Source organism: Malaclemys terrapin, chromosome 2 (assembly GCF_027887155.1).
Source record: "Malaclemys terrapin pileata isolate rMalTer1 chromosome 2, rMalTer1.hap1, whole genome shotgun sequence".
NCBI classification, from domain to species: Eukaryota; Metazoa; Chordata; order Testudines; family Emydidae; genus Malaclemys; species Malaclemys terrapin.
In genome coordinates, this window is record NC_071506.1 from 69,613,877 (window position 1) to 69,636,823 (window position 22,947).

General features: G+C 42.0%; 1 protein-coding gene across 1 annotated transcript in view; it reads left to right on the forward strand.

Moving 5' to 3' along the window:
* The first annotated feature begins 5,654 nt into the window (after positions 1 to 5,654).
* The window catches only part of ALKAL1 (ALK and LTK ligand 1), a 43,711-nt gene continuing 26,418 nt past the window's right edge, over positions 5,655 to 22,947 (forward strand). Inside the window, exon 1 of the mRNA XM_054019315.1 lies at positions 5,655 to 6,255. Within this exon, the coding sequence (XP_053875290.1) occupies positions 5,910 to 6,255 (346 nt within the window). The 5' untranslated portion in view covers positions 5,655 to 5,909. The remainder of the gene's footprint in view (positions 6,256 to 22,947) is intronic.

Consider the following 22,947-nt stretch of genomic DNA (forward strand, 5'->3'; position numbering starts at 1 on the left):
CATACTATCAAGCAGGGAGATGACATCTAAGACCACCATGGAGAAGACAGCAGTGAGGTAAGATCTGGTATAGATATTGGCACTGGCACTAAAGTCAGCTTAAACGTTGAAGCCTACAGCAACACCTCCAGCATCAAAGTAGAGCACCAAAAGGAGTTTCTCCAAGCACCAAGGCAGAAGTTCAAGAAAGAGCTCAGTGTCCTCCCATGAGGACAGTCACAGCAAAGCCTCTGGAGAGAAATCCTACAAACTTTGCATGACATTAATGCAACAGACTCTGACAATGTTCCTCTCTGCATCGATCCCATTGGGGCATGAGACTTAGACAGAACAAGGTCCTTCATTGGTGCTGAAAAATCTACCAACATCAGTACTGACTCCGATACTAGGAGCACTTTAAACACAGGTGCTGTCTGTTTAGAAATACGTTCTCCCCATCATTGAACAAAGAACCTTCTCCTCTAAGGTATGCAATCAGCGACACAAAGAGACATACAGACTTCTCCTATAGAACCCAGCTGCCACTGGTTAGTCAAGAGTCGCATTTGTCTAGCCAACAACCAGCAAACCTTCCATATGCACAAGGTATGCTACCATGGCCCTACTGAGGGTCTCTCTAAGCTCAAGACTGGTGTGAAGCTCTTCATTCGCAGGATGTTTACTTCCATATCACTATCCACCTGTGCCACAAGAAGTATCTAAGATTCACAGTGGGGCCTATTATTAATACAGGGTTCTACCCTTCTGATTCTCCATGGCACCAAGAGTGTTCACCAAGTGCCTGGAAGTAATGGCAACACATTTATGAAAATCGGAAATCCAAATTTACCCATACTGGCTGATCAGCAGCAGGTCACTGCAGGAGCTTGAGACAACCTTAAATTGTGTCCTTTCCCTGTTTTCTCAACTAGGATTTCTTGTGAACTACAGTAAATTGTCTCTCATACCATCACACACAGTAGAGTTAATAGGAGCTTTAGTCAGCTCCAGAGCAGCAAGTGGTTACCTGACAACAGAAATGTTATGATCTCTTCAGTCTGTCATAAACAATTCACAGATGAAATAGACTATGACAGTCCCTATGTGTCTGGAGCTCTTAGGCTACATGTCAGTGTGCACCTTGCCAAACTTCACCTTTGGTCCTTACAACTTTGGCCTCCACATCCAGATGGCTCATGAACACGGTCCTGCCTCAGGTCCGGGGAGTGGTCATTTGGTGGCTAGACCCCTTGAATGTGTGGAAAGGGGGAAATGTTTTCAGTCACTTCCCTGATGATGGCTTTTATCATGGATGCTTCTGGAAGAGGCTGGGGCACCCACCTCAACCACCTGCAAATGTACTGAGTAACATAAAACTGATGATTATAAGTTAAAATTCCCATTGACTTCAATAGGAGCAGGATTTCACCTTCTGGGTTTTCTTGTGTAGCCGGGTTGATATGAAAGACATGCTAACAGATTCACTTTGACTCAGTCAGGCACCTATCCTTTGAATCTTCACTTTATCTGCTTTCAGTTATATGGATAATTTGAGGGTAAACTTGGGTAGTTAGTGTATTTTAGTACCTAGAAACCTCATCACTAAAGCAACACTTGCAAGCAGGTCACCCACTTGCAATTGAACTATGTTGACTGAGGATAAGGTGAAAATTCAAAAGAGTGTCTCACTGAGCCGAAATGATTTTGTCAGTATGACTTTAATTTCAGCCCAGCTGAACACACACATGTTACTGAGGGATGTCAGAGAAGAAAAAAAAAGTACCACTAATCAATGCAGTAACTAAACCAGTGGTTTATAGTTCGGATAGCAAGTAAATATTTCAAACAATTTATGGCTATTGTGGTCATGTTCTTTACATATGTCCTAAATAAGGGGCTGTGTCAACTCTAAATCCTTTAGAATTAAGAATTACTGTCTTTGCTGTCTTCCAAGTACTTTTGCTATAAAAGTAACACTGGGATTCTTTCCAAGAATACTGATGTGGGGGCTCTTGATGGCCACTGCTAGATAGCCCTGCTGGAGTCCTGTCCTGAGAATAGGTTTTCAACCTATCAAAATTGCCTGGGATTAGTAAAGCAGTCTTCTCTCTCTAATTGCTGCTCATGTCTCCTTCTTTGAAATACTTTCTGAAGAATGCACATTCCCAAACAACATAAGCAGAGGTAAGGCTTTGTGCAATAATAGAAAATAAATCTTAAAAAAATAATAATAATAGTTTCTGAGGTTCTTGGGTACTTTTTAACAAAATAGGAAAAGTGACTTAAAAGAAGAGATTCAGGAAGCATGTTGTCCTAATTAGTTCTTGTAATTATTTTAGGGCTTGATCCAACTCCCATTGCAGTCAATGAGAATCTTTGCAGTGAGTTTAATGGAAGCTAGATTAGCCCTACTATCTGTTATGCTTACTCTCTTACTCCCTTGGTTTCTTGTTTACTCTCTTGAAAACAGAGGAGGAATACATTTAAAAAAATGTAAAAGATGGGATAGTGCATTGGGCTTTCACCTTTGGCAACCTGAGTTGTTCTTTTTATATTTATTTATTTAATTGAAAGTGTTTATTGTTTTTAGGTGGGAATACCAGTATATTGTTAATCCAAAAAAGTTAGGGTGCAGGTCATTGGAAAGAGAGAATAAAGGCAGAGAAAGGTAGCAGGAATAAAAGAGAAAGGAAGAAGTTGGGTGGTCCAGAAGGTATTCAATGAATGGCAATCAAATAAAATGAAAGTGTGATACAGAGCTCTGCAGTATATAACTATAGATTATTGACCATACGTGTCAAGGAATAGGTTATCGCTACCTACAACCAAATTTGCTGGGTTTATACTAATTCCTAGCAGACATCCGCTTCCCAGAACCACCACAGAGTTTGGATGGCAAGAATAGCAGTTTTTGCTCAAAGGATGATCAGGCGTCCAGATCAGGATCCCCAAGATGTTACTGATCAAGATTCAGCTGCATTTGCAGCGCTGACTAGGGAAGCTTGCAAAATGCCTGCTCCTTACTAGGGTGTTGAGACCTGAGATTGGGAAGATTACTTTAGGATCATAGTGATTGCCATACCAGGTCACTCCATGTAGCACAGCATGCTGTCTGACAAGGACCAGTCCCCAATACTTCTAAGGATGATAACAAACAACCCTGAGATAGCCAATTATGGGATTATCTGACCAAGGGAAAGTTTCTTCCTAGCTCCCCTATTAAAGTTTGTCTTACATGTCTAAGCATGAAGATTTATATCTCCTCCAAAACTCTTGCTTAAAAAAAAACAAACAAACCCTTACTCTTACAACTTTGGTTACTCCATATAAATGTCCAATTCTTTTTTTAATCCTGCTAAACTTTGTCCTCAGGCGAATTGTGGCAAAGGGCTTCATAGGCTAATTCTGTGCTGTTGTGAAGTATTTCCGCTTATCATTTTTAAATGTGCTGCTTTTCAATTTACTGCAGTATCTTCTGTGCCTGACTGTTGTTCCAGTGCAAAGGTCCAATTTTCAATGATTTCAAAGCTTCCTTTCCATCTTTATGAATCTTCAAGGCAAATGTACATACATTTTGGAATTAATGATTTTGCTAAGGCAGGGATAACTATTTTGCCATTTTATTTTTTGTCCCCCATGTTCTGAAATTATTTTTTAAAGAAAAGTATTAACTTTTAATGTGCTTTACTTTATTGGTTCATTAAAAACTCTCTCTCCCTACCTGCCCTCAAACCATGACAAACCTGGGTGTGCAATTTACACACACTGTTCCTTTCTGATGGCTTCTTTTTCCTCTCCATTCAACAGTATGAAAAATTAATTTTACTTTCTCCCAATGTATTAATGGCTGTACAAGGGAATCCCACTACGTTCAAAAGTATTCTCCTCTCTTGTACGTGTAGGTTTATGAGCAAGCATTTCCTAATCTACAGAGAAATCTAATTTCACAAATAGATCTGAGCCATTTCAGTTGATGGCTTTCAATTGCTATCCACCGGGGGACGAAAAAGGAGGAGGAAGTTTGTCAGAAACACTTTCGCTGAGGCGAAGAATGATTACCAAAGATGTCTTCACTGACTGCCACCCACCTACAGTCGATAGTACTCAAATGAATACGCCCGAAAGTGAACTATATAAGACAGGCGAATGGCTGCTAAAGGCGCATCCTGCTGTTTTGGGTTTAGAACCGATCGCTCCCCACTCACTCTCTAACCAAAGAAGTAAGTCTTCACTGGGAGGAAGAGGAAGGAAAGTCTCTTAGCAACTTAGAAATACCAGAGTTGAGCAAAATTTGACTCTACTTCAAGGTAAGCGCTCCGTCTTGTCCTCTGTTTAGAGAGAGAGAGAGAGAGAGACATTTTGCCAGGCTGCTGCAATTTTCTTTGTAGTCAAGATATGGTGGCTGGGGTTTAGCATTTCTTTAATTATTCCAGGGGTAGTGTCACCACTTAGAATAATCAGCATCCGCTCGCCGCATCAATGAATGAAAGGCTCAATCCGTTCCTAATTCATTCCTAGAGCTAGTCATATGCAATAGCTGCCGGCGGAGGGTTGGAAACCTCGAACCATTTTTGGGGCAGTTAGCTTGCTGCGAGATCTTTTTAGCTCTTTTGACAAAAGGGAGTTGTAAGCGATGCAAACATAAATCGGTTTGTAAATAACTGAATTATTCCCCCCTTTCATAATCCTAATTATTTACTATATTTAGAATAGCTTACTTAGATGTATTAGGTTCTCTGCTAGGAGTCTCAGCCCGTCATTATTGTGTTTGCCTTTTAAACTGCCTTTCATATTTGTCTCCGCTCCAAAATAATGAAACACCCCAGCCTCCGTTTTCCTAAGATACTTATAGAAGTATCTTGGCTGTAGTATCTCCACGTGTGTAATGTGCTCGCGCGGATGTAGGAGGGCTTTGAGCTCTCACACTGATATAGTAAAACATACTAAAGGTTTGGACTTTTAAAATGTATTCGTATCAGAACACGGGCTACATCGAAAAATAAAGCGCCTAAATTCTCTTACCAGTCACCTAGCATAATCACTAACGCCCCCCGAAAGCCAGGAGTTCGATCAATGAATGTGCCCGGTAGATTCACAGAGATGAAAGGCAAGCCATTTCCCCCATCAATGGGGGAAATTGTCATTCTAAGTGGAGAGACAGCGAGAGTGTATTTTATATAATGTATATCAGTATGAGAATCTAGGGCAATACCAGAGTAGTGTGGGGATTTCTAGTTCTACGGTTTAAAAGTCCTGGGAAGATTTCTCCTTCCTTCCCCCTTTAAAAAAAAAAGAAGTCTCTGTCTTGGTTATTTGTGTCCAGCTGAAAGTTAAAACTGATTGTGATTCCGCTGAAAGACTAAAGCTTCAGGGGTGATCACGCTGGGAGAAGAAAGCCAGGCAAATCCCCCAATAAAGCCCTGGATTGTAATATGTGCTGCTTGGTTAATACCCTTGTCCTAATCCGTGTCTATAAATGTGTCCTAAAGGGATCTGAGATGAAACTGCAGCGCTTGCCGCGGTGGGCGGGGAAGTGTGGTGGGGCCAGGCAATCCGGAGAGCCCTCCTTCTCCCCCCCGCCACCCCCCACCCCAGCGCAGCGGCGCTAGCACTAGCATGGTCCCCAGCCCGGCAGCGCGCACAGTAGACGCGGGAGAGGAGAGGGGTGTGCTGAGCCCAGCGCCCTTGCGCCCACCTGGCTCCCTGCGCGTCCAACAACACGCGCCTCCGCTGCGCTCCAGCCAGTCTGGTCCCAGCAGCGCTCTTCTTCCCCAGCGCCCTGCTGCCGGCCTCAGTCAGCCCCCATTGGCTTCGCTCGCTTTCCCCACCCAGTGGGACAGGAGCTGGCCCCAGCATGAGGAGAGGGCTGGGTGCGGGCATGGCCAGGAGCTAACCGTGCTCTGCTCTATCTTCTCTCAGGAGCCAGAGAGATGCGAGGGGCAAAGAGATGTCACGCTCTGCCTGCCATCTTCTTCCTGCTGCTCACTTCAGCCCCTGCGCCGCCGGGGGTCGAGGGCAGCAGCAGGGACCTGGAGGCGCCAGGAGGGGACAGGAGGATTCTGCTCGATCTCCTCTTGCAAGCTATCGGGGACAGCCAGAGCCACCAGCCCCACCCACCCCGAAAGGGGGACAGGGTGATCTCCAGGCGCTACAGCGGCAGCGCCCTCTATTCCGCAGCTGTGGACCAAGACCCCCGGGTGACTTCCTCCTCCTCCGCCTCCAGGGAGCGAGCAGCGGGGCAGGTGCCCCGGCTCTTCACCAGCTCCAGGCACGTAGGTAAGAGCAGCGTCCCTTCCCCCTCCTTTCCCCTCCGCACCCCCGATCCCAGCAGGCGGCGGACGGGTTTGAGTCACCAACCGCTCAGCCTCTCTCCCCATCCCCTGGCCTGACAGAGGAAACTTGTCCTCAGCAGCTGCGGTACTTGTCAGACCTAGGCCGGGAGGAAGGGCGCGTCTCCCCAGCTCCCCCGAGGGCAATCACGCGTGTTTTGTCGCGCTCCGTGGGGATCTGTGTTTCGACCCTGCCCTTCTATCTGCGGGAGCGGGACGTGTTGATGGCGTTAGAGCCAGCAGGAGCCAAGTTGCCTGTCGTCCTGGCTCGTCTGAGATCTGCCGCTTTCACGTGGATCCCTGCCGCGCGGAGGAGCTGGCCTCAGCCTTGTAGAAACACAGAAGCAGAGAGCGAGCTTCCAGAAATCTGCTTCTCCGCTTCCTTCCCCCTCTGCCCTGGTATCCTCGTCGCTGCTGCTCGGCTCCCGTGGCAGCCACTGCAGCGCGAAAGCTGCAAACTTTCGGTGCAGGCAGGAGCAGGAGCAGCGCGCGGATGTTTTGACTGGAGCAGAGCGCGTGGCCCGATGCCCGGGATTGGATGCTGCTGCCTGTGTTGAACTGCAGAACTTTCCCCACCTTGTCCTTAAAGTTTCTACCTAAGCGATTCCCATTCACTTTCAGGTCCTCGGGTGCCTTGTTAGCCTTTAAGTGCTGCAGGTCTCCCGAGGCTAAGACGAGCCTGAGTTTAACCCGTGAGTTGCTGTCCCGCTCCCTTACACACCTGCAGGCGGGGCGCAGGAGATTGGATGATGGGCTGGGGCAGCGGAAAGCACAGCGCTGGGTAGGGAGAGCCGCTGGGGGCGGGGGTGAGCCACGGGAGCCTCTTACAGTACAGTGGCCGGGGGCTGCTCCAGGAGAGCTTTTCTTCTTTATCACTTCGCCGTCGTTTCCAGGCAGCTCTCGGCAGCTCCTGGGTTTGTTTCTGCCTTTGCGTCCCTCCCGGGGCAGGCGGGAGACTCAGCGCATCGAGAGCCGGTGGTTCTCCTTCCCCTTCGGCCCGCTGCACCCTGAAGGGGACTCCTCTCGGACCCGTACTAGCAAACAAATATAGGAAGCGATTTATTATCCTGCCGCCTCCGCTTTGGCTCCATTCCCCAAACTAGGAGTTCAGCTTGTCTCGGGCTCCTCGGAGTGTGTGTGTGTGTGGTGGGGAGGTAAAGTCACACCAAATTTACCAAATTATGCGGTCCTTATCCGGAGGAGTGAGAGGGGGAATCGAGTTTACTGGTGTCATGTGATTGTCACTTTGGCTGCAAAAGTCGAGCTTCATATTTTTTGGAAAAACAAAACTACTGAGTAGTGGTTTTAAACCAAGCCCCTCGCGTTTCATATTTACATTGACTTGTTCTCTCCTTGAGTCAGCACAGAAACAATTCTCAGGAAAACGAATTCCTACCCACAGTCTGCGCTGGCAGTTCTCTTCTTCCTAGAATTAAGCACAGAGAAAATAACTGATGTTACATTTAGCTCTGGATTTATTAATTCAAGATGTCTTGTTTTATTGATACTGACAGCACCATTTGGTCCATATATTAATTAAATGTTAGCCACTTTCATGAGTCTGCGTGGGGGAAATGCAGTGTACCTTTTCTTCTTTTTGTGTGAAGAAGGTCAGAGTAGGTCAGAAACGTTGGTACCATTAAGCAATAAAGTATGGCAGGGGAATGAATTGTGGGTTTGGGCACAAAAGTCAATTGTGATCAACATAATTGTGCACAGCACAGATCAGGTACTAAGTTCTTATTGTGATAACATCTTGTATCCAGTAATGATGCCAATACACTGAGTTACAGTGATTAGTTATTAGCAGAATTATTTAGTAGATAAGTGTATAGATAAGACACACAGTCTTTTGTCTATGTGGTTAGGCTATGTACATTCTACATAACTGGTATTTTTGCATGAAAGTAGCATTATAAGATTTACAAAAAGGAGATTAAAAGCGTGAATATATCCTGGTGTTTTCCATCAGGCTCACTGGTGTTTTCCATCAGGCTCACTGCCATTTCTTCCGGATGATGCTGGGCAATGAGGAAAAGACACATTAGAAAAGTTGACATGGCAAAAACAAATAAAGTTTGGCCCTTCAGTATTGTACTTATGCCTCTTCTATACACAGTCCTTGACCCCTACATTTCAAAGAGGCAGGAAGATGCAGTTAGTGAATACAGTCCCAGGAAGGAGAGTGTCTTTAATGAACCTTCCAACATTTCCCCCAGTGTTTAGACCACCAGTTTACTGAAAAGAGAGGTGCCCATGATGCATGATCTTTCACTATCCTGGCTTGGACTACATGTGAGACAACTGGAAATATGTCTGATTTTTCACGGGTCCCCTTTTCAAGGCAACATGCAGGATGCTTGACCAAGTTCCACCATAAGTAATTTATTCTCATGACTGGATGGTAGAAGGACAGAATAATTGCACTCCCTGGTCTATGTATAGAAATCCTCAGGCTGGGGAGTGCTATTTTTTTTTAAAAAAGCATGATAGATGCAAAAGAAGCATAAACCTCTTAGTGTTGAGAGCAGCCAGACTAACTCTGGGAGTTATAAAAAAGTCTATTAGAAAACATGTTCAGATAATATCCCCACAGATTCATGTGCTGACAAGAAGGGTGATAGCAGGGAACATAGGTATTGACATACCAGAAAAGACTAGTGGGCCATCAAATCCTGTATCCTGTCACTAACAGTTGCTAATATCAGATGCTTTAAAGGAAGGCATAATTATACAATACCCACCATAGAGGCAGTTTCTTATGCACTGAAATATAAAAGTTATAGGCATATAAAATATTTATATCATATCTAATGTAACAGTGACGCTTCATTACTCATATAAATGTCTATTTTTTAGAATCTTTTCTGATGGACAGAGAAATACTTTTGAGTGCAGTTCACACAGCATGGTTTCTTTCTCTTTAAATACTTAGTTTTAGAGAATGTAGTGCTTGTGAAGAATGCAGGACTGATAACCTTGGAAACTGCAGACCTCCAGTTATCCATAGAACAGGTACAACATGGTTAACCACCGAGCAAGCTTCCTCCCTGACCTAAAGAGATCTTCTCTAGAGTTTAGAAATTTTCATGCTTATTCAGCTTCTGGATTTGCTGACACAATAGACAGCGAGAGTGCCAATTACACCTATTTTCATGGCTGAGGTTTTTGAGGTGGCCACCCATGTACTTGAAACTGGACTTAGTTAATCAACTCTTTTCATTTATGTCAATGGCATGGTGACAACTTTTGTTTCAGATGGTCACAAAGTGCTATTGAACTGGATTGATAAAGAGATCTCTCAGTCAGAAGGCTGGTTCACTCAGATCAGGATGCAGATAGAACTCCTTATTTGGATCATCACTCTTATGTTCATTTTTGAAAATGATCATTTTGTGTCAAATGACAATTCAGTACCCCTTTTTGTTTCTTCTTTCAAAAACAAAAGGTACATGGAGCTAAGGCACAGTAGGAGAAACACCTATTTTATGTGTCCTTCCTTTCCCTCTTCTCCTAAGAGCCATTCAATAGATTTGGAGAAAGAGGTCTTAGATTATACTAATCATCTCATATTATGCATGGAGACCCTTATTTCCAGATCCAGTGAAGATGACAGCTTCATCATCACTTTCTCTCTCTCCACTCAGAACCCAAGTCACAGGAACCTCCATTGCCCAGATCCTTCCAAGTTACATCCGATGAAGTGGGCATTCACCCACGAAAGCTTATGCTCCAATACATCTGTTAGGCTAGGTCTACACTACCCGCCTGAATTGGCGGGTAGAAATCGATCTCTCGGGGATCGAATTATCGCGTCTCGTCGGGACGAGACAATCGATCCCCAAATCGACGCTCTTACTCCACCAGCGGAGGTGGGAGTAAGCGCCGTCGACGGGGAGCCACGGAGGTCGATTTTGCCACCGTCCTCACAGCGGGGTAAGTCGGCTCCGATACGTCGAATTCAGCTACGCTATTCGCATAGCTGAATTTGCGTATCTTAAATCGACCCCTCCCCCCCCGTAGTGAAGACCTGCCCTCAGTCTTAAAGGTGCCACAGGACTCTCTGTTGCTTTTTACAGATCCAGACTAACACGGCTACCCCTCTGAAAGATTAACTAAGGAAGTAAAATAAAAATATTTGACTTCTTAATTTAATAAAATAGAATTACTTATAAAGTGGCTCCATCTGTTACTTTAGCTGAGCTTTAGGGGTTGGTCTGGTGGACGTGTTATTCTGGAGAATGGAAAGTTTTGGTTACTGTTATTTCCTTTTTTCCCAATATCCAGAAATCTTTACTTTCACACTATAAGTAGGAAAAAGTTATTTGAATATTGAAAATAAATAATAATAATAATTAATTGGAGAAAGCATAAGCACTGCCTGGAATATCCCATGTGCATCATGACAGAAAATACTTTTTAATTTCCTATTTTTTTTATAATAATTAGCAAGTTTCTATTCTTCATCAGCCTCAATTCTGTTCTCCATTACATCATTTAAAATTTGAAGTTGTCTGTTGAATTTACACTGGTGTAACTGAGAACAGAACCCGGCTTTGTGGCCTAAAATCCTGGAAAAAAATCAACCGATATCTTTTAAAATAATATCCTCTCACAGCAAAGGCAAAATTTGAGCCACATAGCTGCTGTGAATTTAGATGACTCTTTCCTCTACAAAAAGAGAGAATAGTGAATATATACGGTCTTTTAATTTTTAGGACTACTTTAGCATGTAGGGTACACCAAAGCTGTTCCTGTTTTGCAGAAAGTATTTGGATAAAAGGCAGCTAAGAAAATCTCATGAAATTAATGAAATATTCATGTTTACCCAAACATTCAATTAGAAGATAATCTGAGGACCACCGTATCTTTGTGGAAAATACTGCTTTAATTTTCAGCTGAAAAGGCAGAATTGAAAACTCATGTACTCAGAGTAATGATGATTAGGAAGCCACAGTTACATATAGGGAATAGGGAGAAAATTTCAGTCATGGTTCAAAAAGGAGGGACCCATAACAAATTTTCAAAGCAAAAAATATGCTTCTTAATATGACGAGTTCTCAGGCTTATAGAGGCTCAAAGTATGGATTTTGCAGTAGCAAATTTAACTCCATTAGGGATAACACACTATTCAAAGGAACAACGTGTATTTTTAGTCACATTCTAGAAGACATCCTAGCAGAAGATTGTCTTTTGTTTGCTAGATATTACTTTGTCTGAATACCTCTCTGGGGAATAGATGCTCACTTTCGTTAATCAAAATGGCCAAACAGAGACAGTGGAGAATCCCCTCTGTGCGGTGGAACTCACCACTGATGGAAACCTGGCAGATGCAGATCAGCTACCTCCTGTAACAGCTGCCCTGCCCACTCCCACTGTAGAAGAGGATGAAGGGGGTGGCTGGGTGGAGAGGGACTGTGGTAGAATAGCACTTTACTAAGCCTGATGCCTCTCTGGCATAAGGACCCCAAATGTGTAAGTTAGAGCTATTCCTCACAGCTGGAAGTTGAGCTGGGTCTGTGTAGGTGAGGCTCAAAGAGCTGTAAATGGCGCTGTATCAGCAATCCCCCTCACTGCCGCTGTGCAGAGTTTGGATACAGTCAAGAATCTGTTTCACTATCCATGCCCTGAAGAACCTACAGTCTAATTCAATGTAAGACCTAAGTAAAGGGAGACAAATAAAAACACCTTCCCAGCATGATTTGTTTAACTATAAACATATGATCTGTAATCAATTCACAGTGAACTGGAATCATAGGTTCACACAACATGCTCTCAGGATCCACCATAAAATATGTTACTTTTAACTGTAAACGAATCAACCATGTTGTCTTCTGATCAGGTTATATTTTAAATTTGTAAAAATATATTTAAAAAATTGCTCACTACAGTATTTTTACCATATACAAATTTAGAATCAGCATAATAAATATATACATATGTAATATTCATGTAGTTGTTTAAAGCAATTTGTATACAACTTAATGCTTTAAATGTTCAAGTTTTGAGAGGCGAGTAACTTTAAAAAAAATCTTATTAATATTAGTAGGGGCCTGACCCAGTAAGGTGCTCAGCACCAGTGCCCATTGGGGGCCCTAAGCAGCAATATTTTTGGAGGCCCTCACACACAACACATACTAATAATTAGTTGGGGACCCCCTTGAGCTGCTCAGGGGTATAAGCAATTGCTTAGTCATCTTATGCCTAGTGCAGGCTCTGATCAGCACTTCAGGCCTGGATACACAAAAGGACTTAGGCATTGTGACTCTGAGAGTCACAGCACCTAACTTTTAGATGCCTGGAAAATCACAGGAGAACATTACGATTCACCATGCCGAATTAGGTGCCTAGGCTCCCTGTAGAATGAACGAGAAGAGAGAGATGCCGGACTGTGATTCACAAAAGTCAGCGTGCTAGTCAGGAAGCTGCCAAAGTTAGCCAATGGGAGTTGCCAATCAGAGGGGTATATGCTAAGTTCCACCCCTCTCTCAGTGATAAACACTTAAGTCTGGGCTGCAGGGAGGCCCCTGCTTCTGCTAGCGATTTACAGCCAGGAACCCTCTTTGGATGCTGGGTATTAGAAAAGTTAAAAATAAAAATCAGTGATGTATCCATTACTAAACAAGGGAAAATCTTCTGATGCTTTCTGGAATCCTGTTTGTATTGTATAACTATATTTAGCATGACAAATGAGCCCCAATAAATAATGGGTTAAATTTTGGCTCCATTGAAATCAATGGCAAAATTCCCATGGATTTTAATAGGGCCAAGGTTTTACCCAATACAGAAGGAAGCAAATAACAGGTAAAATAAATTAGCTTCAAAATAATCTGTGGCAAGGACTGGATGGTTTATAGGATCAATAATGGGATGTGATTTTTTACCTCTATGCCAGTAATGTGACTCAGCCTAGCTTGGTAATGAGTCTATGACCAAACTGTTGAATGACATAAATCAATAAGCTATTTATTTTATTCTGTATTATTATCCAATTACTCGTTAACCCAGCAGGGGCATAGCAATGAGCCAAAGGTGATGGGTGTTGGTCTGGATGAACAAGAGTTACAATAGGGTAAGGCTATGGGATATGTTTATTGTTACATAGGAATCTATTCAGCGGCATATAGTGTACATGTAGCTACAGACAGCAGTGTGGATGCTGTGAAAGGCTCTGGCAGAGGCAAGGAAGTGGGAAAAGGCTTCAGCAGCTCCCTGCTGCTGGAGTCATTCACTGGGGCGAGAAAAGGCTCTGGTGGGGGATAGGTAGCACAGTAAGGCTGATCTTTTCCCCGCTGGTCAAGTCTTCCCCTGAAGTGAGGGAAAGGCTCCTGCAGTGGGGAGCTACAGGAATCTTTCCCTGCTGCAGTGGGGAGCTGCTGGAGTTTTGCCTTGAGACAGGGAAAGGTCTCAGCTGCTGGCAGAGCCTTTTGCCACTGCCTGAGTCTTTTCCAGGGAAAGGCTCCAGCAATGGGGATCCAGCTGGACACTACACTGCTAAAACAGCATTGTAGCTGGGGAGACACAGTTTGGGCGAGTAGAGCATCATGTAGGGTATGTACTTCAATACACATCCACTCTCTTCAGGCATGTCTTTACTTGTCTAAGCCATCCCTCACTGTTTACACTGCTATTTATTCCCATGCTACAGCGGCAGTATGAGTAAGTACAGTACACACCACCAAACGAAGTGTGCAGTTTAGAAACCCCCATAGATTTTTTTAAGGCAAGAAGGGACTACTGTGAGCATCTTGTCTGACCTCCTGCATAACACAGGCCATAAGACTTGCCTCTATTAATTCTGGCTTCAAGTCTAACAGCTGTGCTTGAACTGGAACATATAATTTAGAAAAACATCCAAGCTTGATTTAAAATTTTCCTTTGATGGAGAATCCAACACAACCTTTGATAAATTGTTCCCAGTGCTAGATTAAAGGATATTTGGGCTATGCACTATGGAAATCATTCAAATTAGGCCTGGCTTCCCCCTCATCATGCCTGACGGGCAGCCAGGCCAAACCTGAGCAGCACTGTGTCCCTGTGTTCCAGGTCACAGCACCACCAACCCAAATCCTGTGGAAGTGCACTAAACAGACATTGGTTAATCCAGGCGTGGTTGTTCTAATGGTTAACTACCTTCATTGTTAAAAATTTGCACCTTTATTTCTAGTCTGAATTTGTCTAGCTTCAACTTCCTGCCTTGGATAGTGTTATATCTTTCTCTGCTACACTGAAGAGTGCATTATCAAATATTTGTTCCCTGTGTTGGTACTTATAGACTAGGACCAAATCAACCCTTAACCTTCTCTTTGATAAAATGAATAGATTGAGCTCTTTGAATCTTTCACTATAAGGCATGTTTTCCAATCCTTTAATCATCCTTGTGGCTCTTCTCTGAACCCTCTCTAATTTATCAACATGCTTCTTGAATTGTGGATACCAGAATGAACACAGATTTCCAGCAGTGGTTGTACCAGTGCCAGATACAGAGGAAACATACTCTTTCTACCCCTAGTTGATATTCCCCTGCTTATATATCCAAGGATCACATTAGCTCTTTTGGCCACAGAATCACACTTGGAGCTCATTTTCAGCTGATTATCCACCATGATCTTCAAGTATTTTTTTCAGAGCACTGCTTCCCAGGATAGAGTCCTCCATCCTGTCTTTATGGCCAGCATTCTTTGTATGAAAAAGTGTTACTTTACCATACTGAAACACGTACTGTTTTCTTGCAGTCAGCTTACCCAAGATATCCAGATTGCTATGTATCAGTGACCTGTCCATTTCAATATTTACCGGGTCCCCCTGAATCTTTGCATTATCTGAAAATTGTATCCGTGATTGTTTTATGTTTTTTTCCCCTCCAAATCATTGATAAAGATGCCAGGAACATATCCTCCTGAGACCCCTCTAAAAACACAGCCCATTGACAATGAATCCCTCATTATAATTACATTTTGAGACCTATCATTTCACTAATTTTTAATTCATTTAATGTATGCCATGTTAAATTTGTATATTCTAGTTTATTAATCAAGATGTCGGGTGGTACTAAGTCAAATGCCTTTACAGAAGTCTAAGTATATTATATCAGCACTATAACCTTTATTATCCAAACTTGTAATCTCATCAAAAATTGATATGAAATTAGTTTGACAAGATCTATTTTCCAGAAACTTATATTGATTGGCATTATTATGTTACTCTCCTTTAATTCTTTATTAATCAAGTCCCTTATCAGCCATTACATTATTTTTCTTGGAATCGATGTCAGGCTACCAGGCTTGTAGTTACCTGGATCATCCCATTTACCTTTTAAAATATTGGAACATCATTAACTTTCTTTCAGTTCTCTGGAACTTCCCCTTTACTACAAAACTTACTGAAAATCAGTATTAACAGTCCAGAGAGAGCCTTGATCAGATCTTATAAGCTCTTGCATGCAAGTTATCTAGATCTGCTAATTAAAAATGTTTAACTTTAGTAGATGCTGTTTAATATCATCCTTAATTTCTGTTGGAATGGAAAGTATTTCTTCATCATCATCGTCATCATATGATATGAATACAGTTTTTTCTCCAAATATAGAATTCTACATATCCATCTAGTAATGGAATCATTGCCATTGTTAGGATTCCTTTCATTCTTGATATACGTAAAAAAAAATCTATCTGTGGACCTAAACTATTATTTTTATTATTTGGATTTAGTTTTAAATTAATTTTAAATGTTTGGGACTATGTCTGGAATGAGGGTCATAGTGGAGGACAGTGGGGAAAAGCTTTCTGAAAGAAATGGGTTTTCTGGAGGGTTTTTCAGGCAGAGAATGAAGTTGTGTGATATCATGGTTTTGGAATACTACGGTAATAATTGCATTAGAAATACTGTGTGGGATTCTCAAAAGTGCGTAAGTGGCAGAACATAGGGCACATGAAGCAGAGTAGAAAAGAAATGATATATAGGCAGGGTGCAAAAGGTGAGGATAAGGAGTTTGAATATGATATTGGGGTAAACTGGAAGCCAGTGCAAACATTCAGGAAGGCTGAGATGTTCAAAAGCACCAGACAAAGAAGATGCAGATAAGTTTGAAGGGTATACTGTGAAATTTGGGGAGGCCAGTGAGAGGTGGTTTCAGGAGTCAACAGGACCAGAGTAGTAGGAATGGAGAGGAAGGGATGAATTTTAGAGAAACTGTAAGTGGAGAACAGATAGGATTTAACAATGGCCTTTAATTAGCAAGCAAATTAATGTGCTTTGACCTAGTCCTTTTTGAAAGGGGATGAGTCAAAGTGCATTAACAAACTGTTAATGCAGCAGAGTTCATGTGGACAATTAATATGAGGTGCTAGTCCAGGGTAGATTCACACTCCAGTTTGCCACAAACTAATTGTTCATGTATACAGGGCCGGCTCCAGGCACCAGCCTTCTAAGCAGGTGCTTGGGGCGGCAATCTACAAGGGGCGACAGTCCATGTGTTTTTGCCCCCAAGCAGCGCGCCGAATTGCCGCCGCGGACGGCGGGGGCAGTCCATGCGCCATTAGGGCGGCACACACGTTTCTGCGACAGTGGCAATTCGGTGGCAGCTTCTATGTTCAGCTGCCTGCGGCAGCAATTCGGCGGCAGCTTCTGTCTTCTGGCTGAAGACAGAAGCTGCCGCCGAATTGACGCTGCCATGGAAACGCACGTGCTGCCCTAACAGCACATGGACTGCCCCCGCCGTCCGCGGCGGCAATTCGGCGCACTGCTTGGGGCGGCAAAAACAGTAGAGCTGGCCCTGCATGTAGACAAACCCTAGATGTGATGGAGGAAAGGAAAAAGGGTGTCCTTAGATTACTCTAGGGCTGTGAACTTTGGTGTCATTAGAGATGGTGAAGTTGTTGACAGTGACAGAGAAGGAGAGAGGAGTTATTTATTTATTTTTTTGAGGGAGGAAAAATAAGGAGTTCCTTTTCACATTGAGTTTAAATCAATGACTGGACATTTGAGAGATATTTCCCAGTTAAAGAAGCAGGGCCAGATAGAATGAGAGAGGTCAGAATTGCTGAGGTGGATTTGGGTATCATCAGCTTAGGGGTGATAACTGAATTAGTGAGAGTTGGTGGGATCACCGATGTATACCACAAAAAAGTGAGAAGAGGAGGGAGGTAGTTAAGGGGCCCTGAGAGAAACTGGATGAGAGTGGGAAGTATGTAAGATGAAAATGAGGGGCCACCTAGCAATACAGTGACTGGAGAGGTAGGATGGAAACTGATTCAGTTTGCCATAGTCCAGTTTCTATCAGAAAAGTGTCCACATCACAGTTAGCAGTTTTTGGAAGCCTTGTTGCCAGTTTCAGCAGAGGCCAGAGGTTGATTTTTTATTTTTACAGATGTTCTTTCCAAGTGAGAGTGGAAGGAGTTTGCCAGGGTAAAAGTATGCCTGTACTGCATCTGTATTGTAGAGGATTTAATCTACAGCACTGCTTATCTAGCACTTTTCACAAATAAATTTACTAAAATAATAACACATTTTTGTTTTTCCTAAACAGTGCCATTTAAAATATGTTTTAAAACATTTTCTCAATATATCCTTATTTCAAAGAATTACACTTATATAAACATATCACAAGTGCTTTCTTCTGTAGAAGAAGTACTTGATTGAGATTGTACTGAAAGCTATAATTCCCTGAGTAATATTTTGATGTTTGTGCTTTGAGTAGGTTGGCTTTTGGTTATGAGGTAGGAATTGACCATGGGTTGTTAGAAAAGGATAAGGTGTCTGTGGACATATGTACACAGCAGGATAGTATTTTCTATTCAAACATGTTTTCAACTGATTACTTGTGACTTTTATAATAAAATAAGTTTTTAAGCAATAGTATAAATTCCATATGCATGAAAATAATTCCTCCAATTACTCTGGAGGAAAATCAGCAATGTCTAACTATACTTTACCAAATCTCTAAAAATGACTAATGTGTACTAGGAGAGAAATACCTAGCTGGAGACTCTGTGGAGGAGCCCACCAAAGAGAATGGAAGAACTTCCATTGACCTCAGTGGGCTTTGTGTCTCGCCCACTTACAAAATCTGTCTGATACGTGACACAGAACTGCCTGGAAGTGAGTTTTACTTTCTAAAGTGACCATTACAATAGCTAATAAGTTGACAGTCTGATTTCTTTCAGAATACATACTTTTATTAGTCATCATTATTACATTAGGGCTGGTGATGATTTTGGAAATTTGTCTGCACACAACTTATGAATTCAGGCTGATGTTATGAAATTGATGCCTCATGGAATGTCTCAGTGCATAGTGAGTCAGCCATAAATTGACTGGAGTTTGTCAGACGAGGTACAGTGTTTAGTTCTAATACCTTAATGATCAGCTTAGGATAGTGGGATGGCTGAAGCCTTGGAAAAACAGTTTGACCCAGTCTGTCTACAGGGAGGGGGTCTGGAGAGTGGAAGATCCCCAGATGCAGAACAAAGAAATTAAAGTGTTGATGCTAGCCTTTAAAAACCACAGAGACTGGGTGAATCAGAGGAGACTCACAGAAACACACAGGAAGCTTTGGGCAGGAAAGAGGAAGAGATAGGAAGAGGCATCAGCTGTCAGGGATGCTATACTTGGTCCTTCTTCAGCATAGAGCAATGATCTAGGTGACCTCTTGATGTCCTCTCCAACCACACATTTCTATTCTATGCTTTTGTAGTGTGTGTGGGGGTCCTGTTTAATTGCGTGAGCAGCTGTGGAAGAAGGAAGCTAGCTGACCTAGAGAGAGAGGATCATGGACGCCCCAGAGGACTCAGTACTAATTCCAGAAAATGCTCCAGAGTGGTGAAGAAACTGAGGCAGGGAAATGAGTATTAGTATTTGTCATTTTTCTAGATCTGTGTTTCCCTTGTGCTATCTAAGTAAAGAGTATTTGCCTTTAGAATCCCATGCAAATCTACCTGTGTGTCTATCTGTGGTTCAATGAAGAGCTAAACTGTAAACCCAGAATGCCCAGATGGTTGGAGTTCCAGGAAAAGGTGTGCTTAAGCTATGGGGAAATCTGAGGGGTCAGTACTGGTCATGGTGGCTCTGGGTAGCAGAACTGCCCATTTCTGTGAAGGGATAACAGAGAGAACACTTGGTTGAAAATGTCACAGAGAGGCCACAGACACTGCTGGAGCCTGCTCAGCTAAAGGGAAGCTTAAAGCACATGGGTCCAGTGGATTAGGACTCAGAATCGCAGCCTGATGCCAGAGAGATCTTGATTATGGTTGTGTGTGACACAGAGGTTATTACTGGTTGTTGCTTTAATGACCTTTTTATGGGCTATTTATTCATGTTTATGACATGTTTAATATCAGTTGGTTGAAACATGGTTGTTCTAGTGAAAATATTGTTTTGCTATTGTGTGATTGTTCATTGGTACAGTACGCACAAAACTGATAAGAACTGAATCAGACATTAAGAATACAACCATTTGCCAGGCTACTGACATTTTTTATATCATTTTATGCCTATTATATTTTATTATGCCGAATGGGTAAAAATCAATGCTGTGCAAGTGGGTTTAACCCTGCTGATTTCTGTAATCTTGTGCTTACTCTTACAAAAGGTGAATTGTCTCATCTAAAGAAGAAAAGTGTGTTTAATGCAAACATTAGAGCTGATTGAAAATGAGACCCTATTATGAAAAAAATGAAAATCTGATTTTTTTTGTTTTGAAGTGTTAGAAATCAATCCTTTTTATTTTTGAAATATGTGATTTTTTTGTCTTAAAGTTTTGTTTTTGAAAATGTTAAAATGGTTAAGCTCAATAATTTTTTCAATGCTTTTAAAAATAATGGGGGGAAATGGCACAATTTGTCTCACAAATGAAACATTTAAACAATGTCAACAATTGTTTGTGAAACATTTCATTTTAGAAAAAAGCCAGTTTTTGTTCCAAAATTGAAATCAGCTGTAACAATTGTAGTCTTAGTTCTTTTCTTGGTGTGTTCAGCTATGGTAGTTAAGTTTCATTTTAGCAAATATTCCATTATGACACAGTTTGGAACCTAAGTGTCTGGGGATGGTGATTGGAAAAAAAAAAGTTAAACTGCACCACCACTTACTGCATCTATTGTCAGCTTTAAGATTTACTACAAGCTTAGGGATACTATGACACAAGCACAATGATAGATTTGCCTTATGAAGCACAGTGCCCCTTCAAAATAAAAATAACTAATAAAAGGCTACTGAAATGTGGCTCACAATCCTATTAAATCCTTAACTACACAGTTTCTCACCCCTTCACTATTTATGGACCAAGGTTAGGTATTTCAATGGAAGATACCTTTAAAGAAATAGTGTTAGTAAGTAGTGCATACTTAACGGTGCATGTGGCAACAGCAATGGATAATTGTGGCCGCACTAGATAAGTACAGTAGATCGGCAAACCTATTAAATCCTGTGGGATTAAAATAGCCAAAGAGTTAGCTGTGATGTTGTTAGAATAGCTTTGATAAAGCAGTTACTCCTTCTTTGTCTATTAATGACATATCATAACTAATGTACGGGCAGTGTATCATAGTGGATAGAGTACTGGATAGCTACTCAGGAGACCTGGGCTCTATTACTGGTCTGCTGGGTGACCTTGGGCAAGTTATGTTGCTGCTCTGTGCCTCAGTTTCCTCATCTATAAAATAGAGATAATGATCTTGATCTCCCTGGTAAAGTGCTATGAGATCTACTGCTGAAAAGTATTATTTACAACAATAGACATCTAGTTTGTCAAACAAGTTTTAATAATTTCCTAGGGATTTTTGTCTTGTATATAGTATGGTTTGTTTTTATCCATTTACATCTTCTTAAAGTTATTTGATATGTCTTCAACTACATCACCAGATTGTTATAACCATGAAACCATAGAATATTCTTTCTTGCGTGTAATGCTGGTGAAAGGTTTCAGAAAAATGGCCTGTGGTCCTTTTTCCACCATACCCCTTCCAGTATAACCAATGTAATTTATAATCCTTACCTGCTTTGACAAGATGTTAGTAAACCCTTTGTGACAATAACAGCATGATACCTTTTCGATGCAGTGAAACCCCTAACCACCCTACTGCTAATCATTCACTGAACTTTGTATGACTAGACAACTGATGTGGGTATGAGCTTATGTTGTTTTCCAACTGGTTTTCTGTCATCAGTGACTATTCCACAACCCCCATAGAAGGATTACTTGGTGGCTTAGAAATGTAATTATCTGCTTGAGCCTCCAGCTGCTTGTGCCACAATCAAGCAAATTAAATCATTACAAATCCAATATATCTTACTATACTGATTCTAGTAAATTGCGGAGAACCTACATCAGGCATTGTATAATCTTGTCCTCATCTTAAGTGGCCCCTCAGTATTCCCTGGACAAATTGCAATAGATTTCATTGTAGCAACAACTCTCTTCACTATTATTATTAAATTCAATGCCTTTGTGCTCATGGGATCTAAGGTGTTTAGCTTTCAGATAGCTGTAGCTACTTCTGCACTGAATAATGTAATTTAGGAGACCAGAAAAAGACACAGTTCAATGTTTGGTAGAAAAAAAAATTGCTGTGAAAACTGCTTCCTGCGGATTCAGAAGCAAAGCATAAATCTTTCATTTGGTAATGCTTCAAAGTACCATTTCCAAATGAACACCATGATTAGCCTTGTCAAGCTTTTTTTATAGTAAGCAATAGATCTGAGTATTCAGGGCCAAATATTGGAAAACCCATAGCAGAATTGGGATACTCTGCAAATTAAATCTTGCAGTTACTTTCACATCACACCATGGAGAGGTGAGCTTTATAGATAGCCGTACTAACATGAGGATGTCCTGAGATCTGCAGGGAAAGCTCATGGATCACAGGAGAATCTGCAGAAGGTTGGCACATCTACATTGAGACCCAGGGACTCTGTTGCTCACTAACTTCACCCTAACCTTGTTCCCACAGGCTCCTCACTTCTGCCTAAACAGCTCTTCATTCCTTTAGGGGAGAGAGTGGTGTCATGAACAGTACTGAGCATAAGATAGTACTACCAAGGTCAGCATTATCTTGCCTAGAAAAATCCTCCTGGGTTTTGTGGGTAATGATATCATTGCTGGGGAGAAAGGGAGCTGGGCACGTACACACACACACACACACACACACACACACACACACACACACACACATTAAATTACAGAATTACAGTGGCGATAGGCCTGGCATAAAAAAACCAAACATGGAAACAACAGGGGCATAGTATATGGAGATTATTTGTAGGGGATTAGATGGGCTCTGTTTAAGGTCAACACTCTTTGCCTCCCAAACTTTGGCCCATTTAAATGTGAGGTTTTCGCATTTTTCCCTTTGGTTTATCTTTCCTAGATTCATACATGGTTCCCATTACCATAGTGTATGAACACCTCATAATCTTTAATGTATTTATCCTCACAGCACCTCCACAAATTAGGGAAGATTATCCCCATTTTGCACATGGGGATACAAGGCAAAGACAGAAAGTGACTTGCCAGGAGAAGGTGTGGAATAGAGTAGGGAATAGAACTATGGTTTTCTTATGTCCCAGACTAGACCTTAACCACTGAAAAATCATGACCACCACCGTTTGTAAAACAAATGTTTTCAATAATTACTATTTTAAA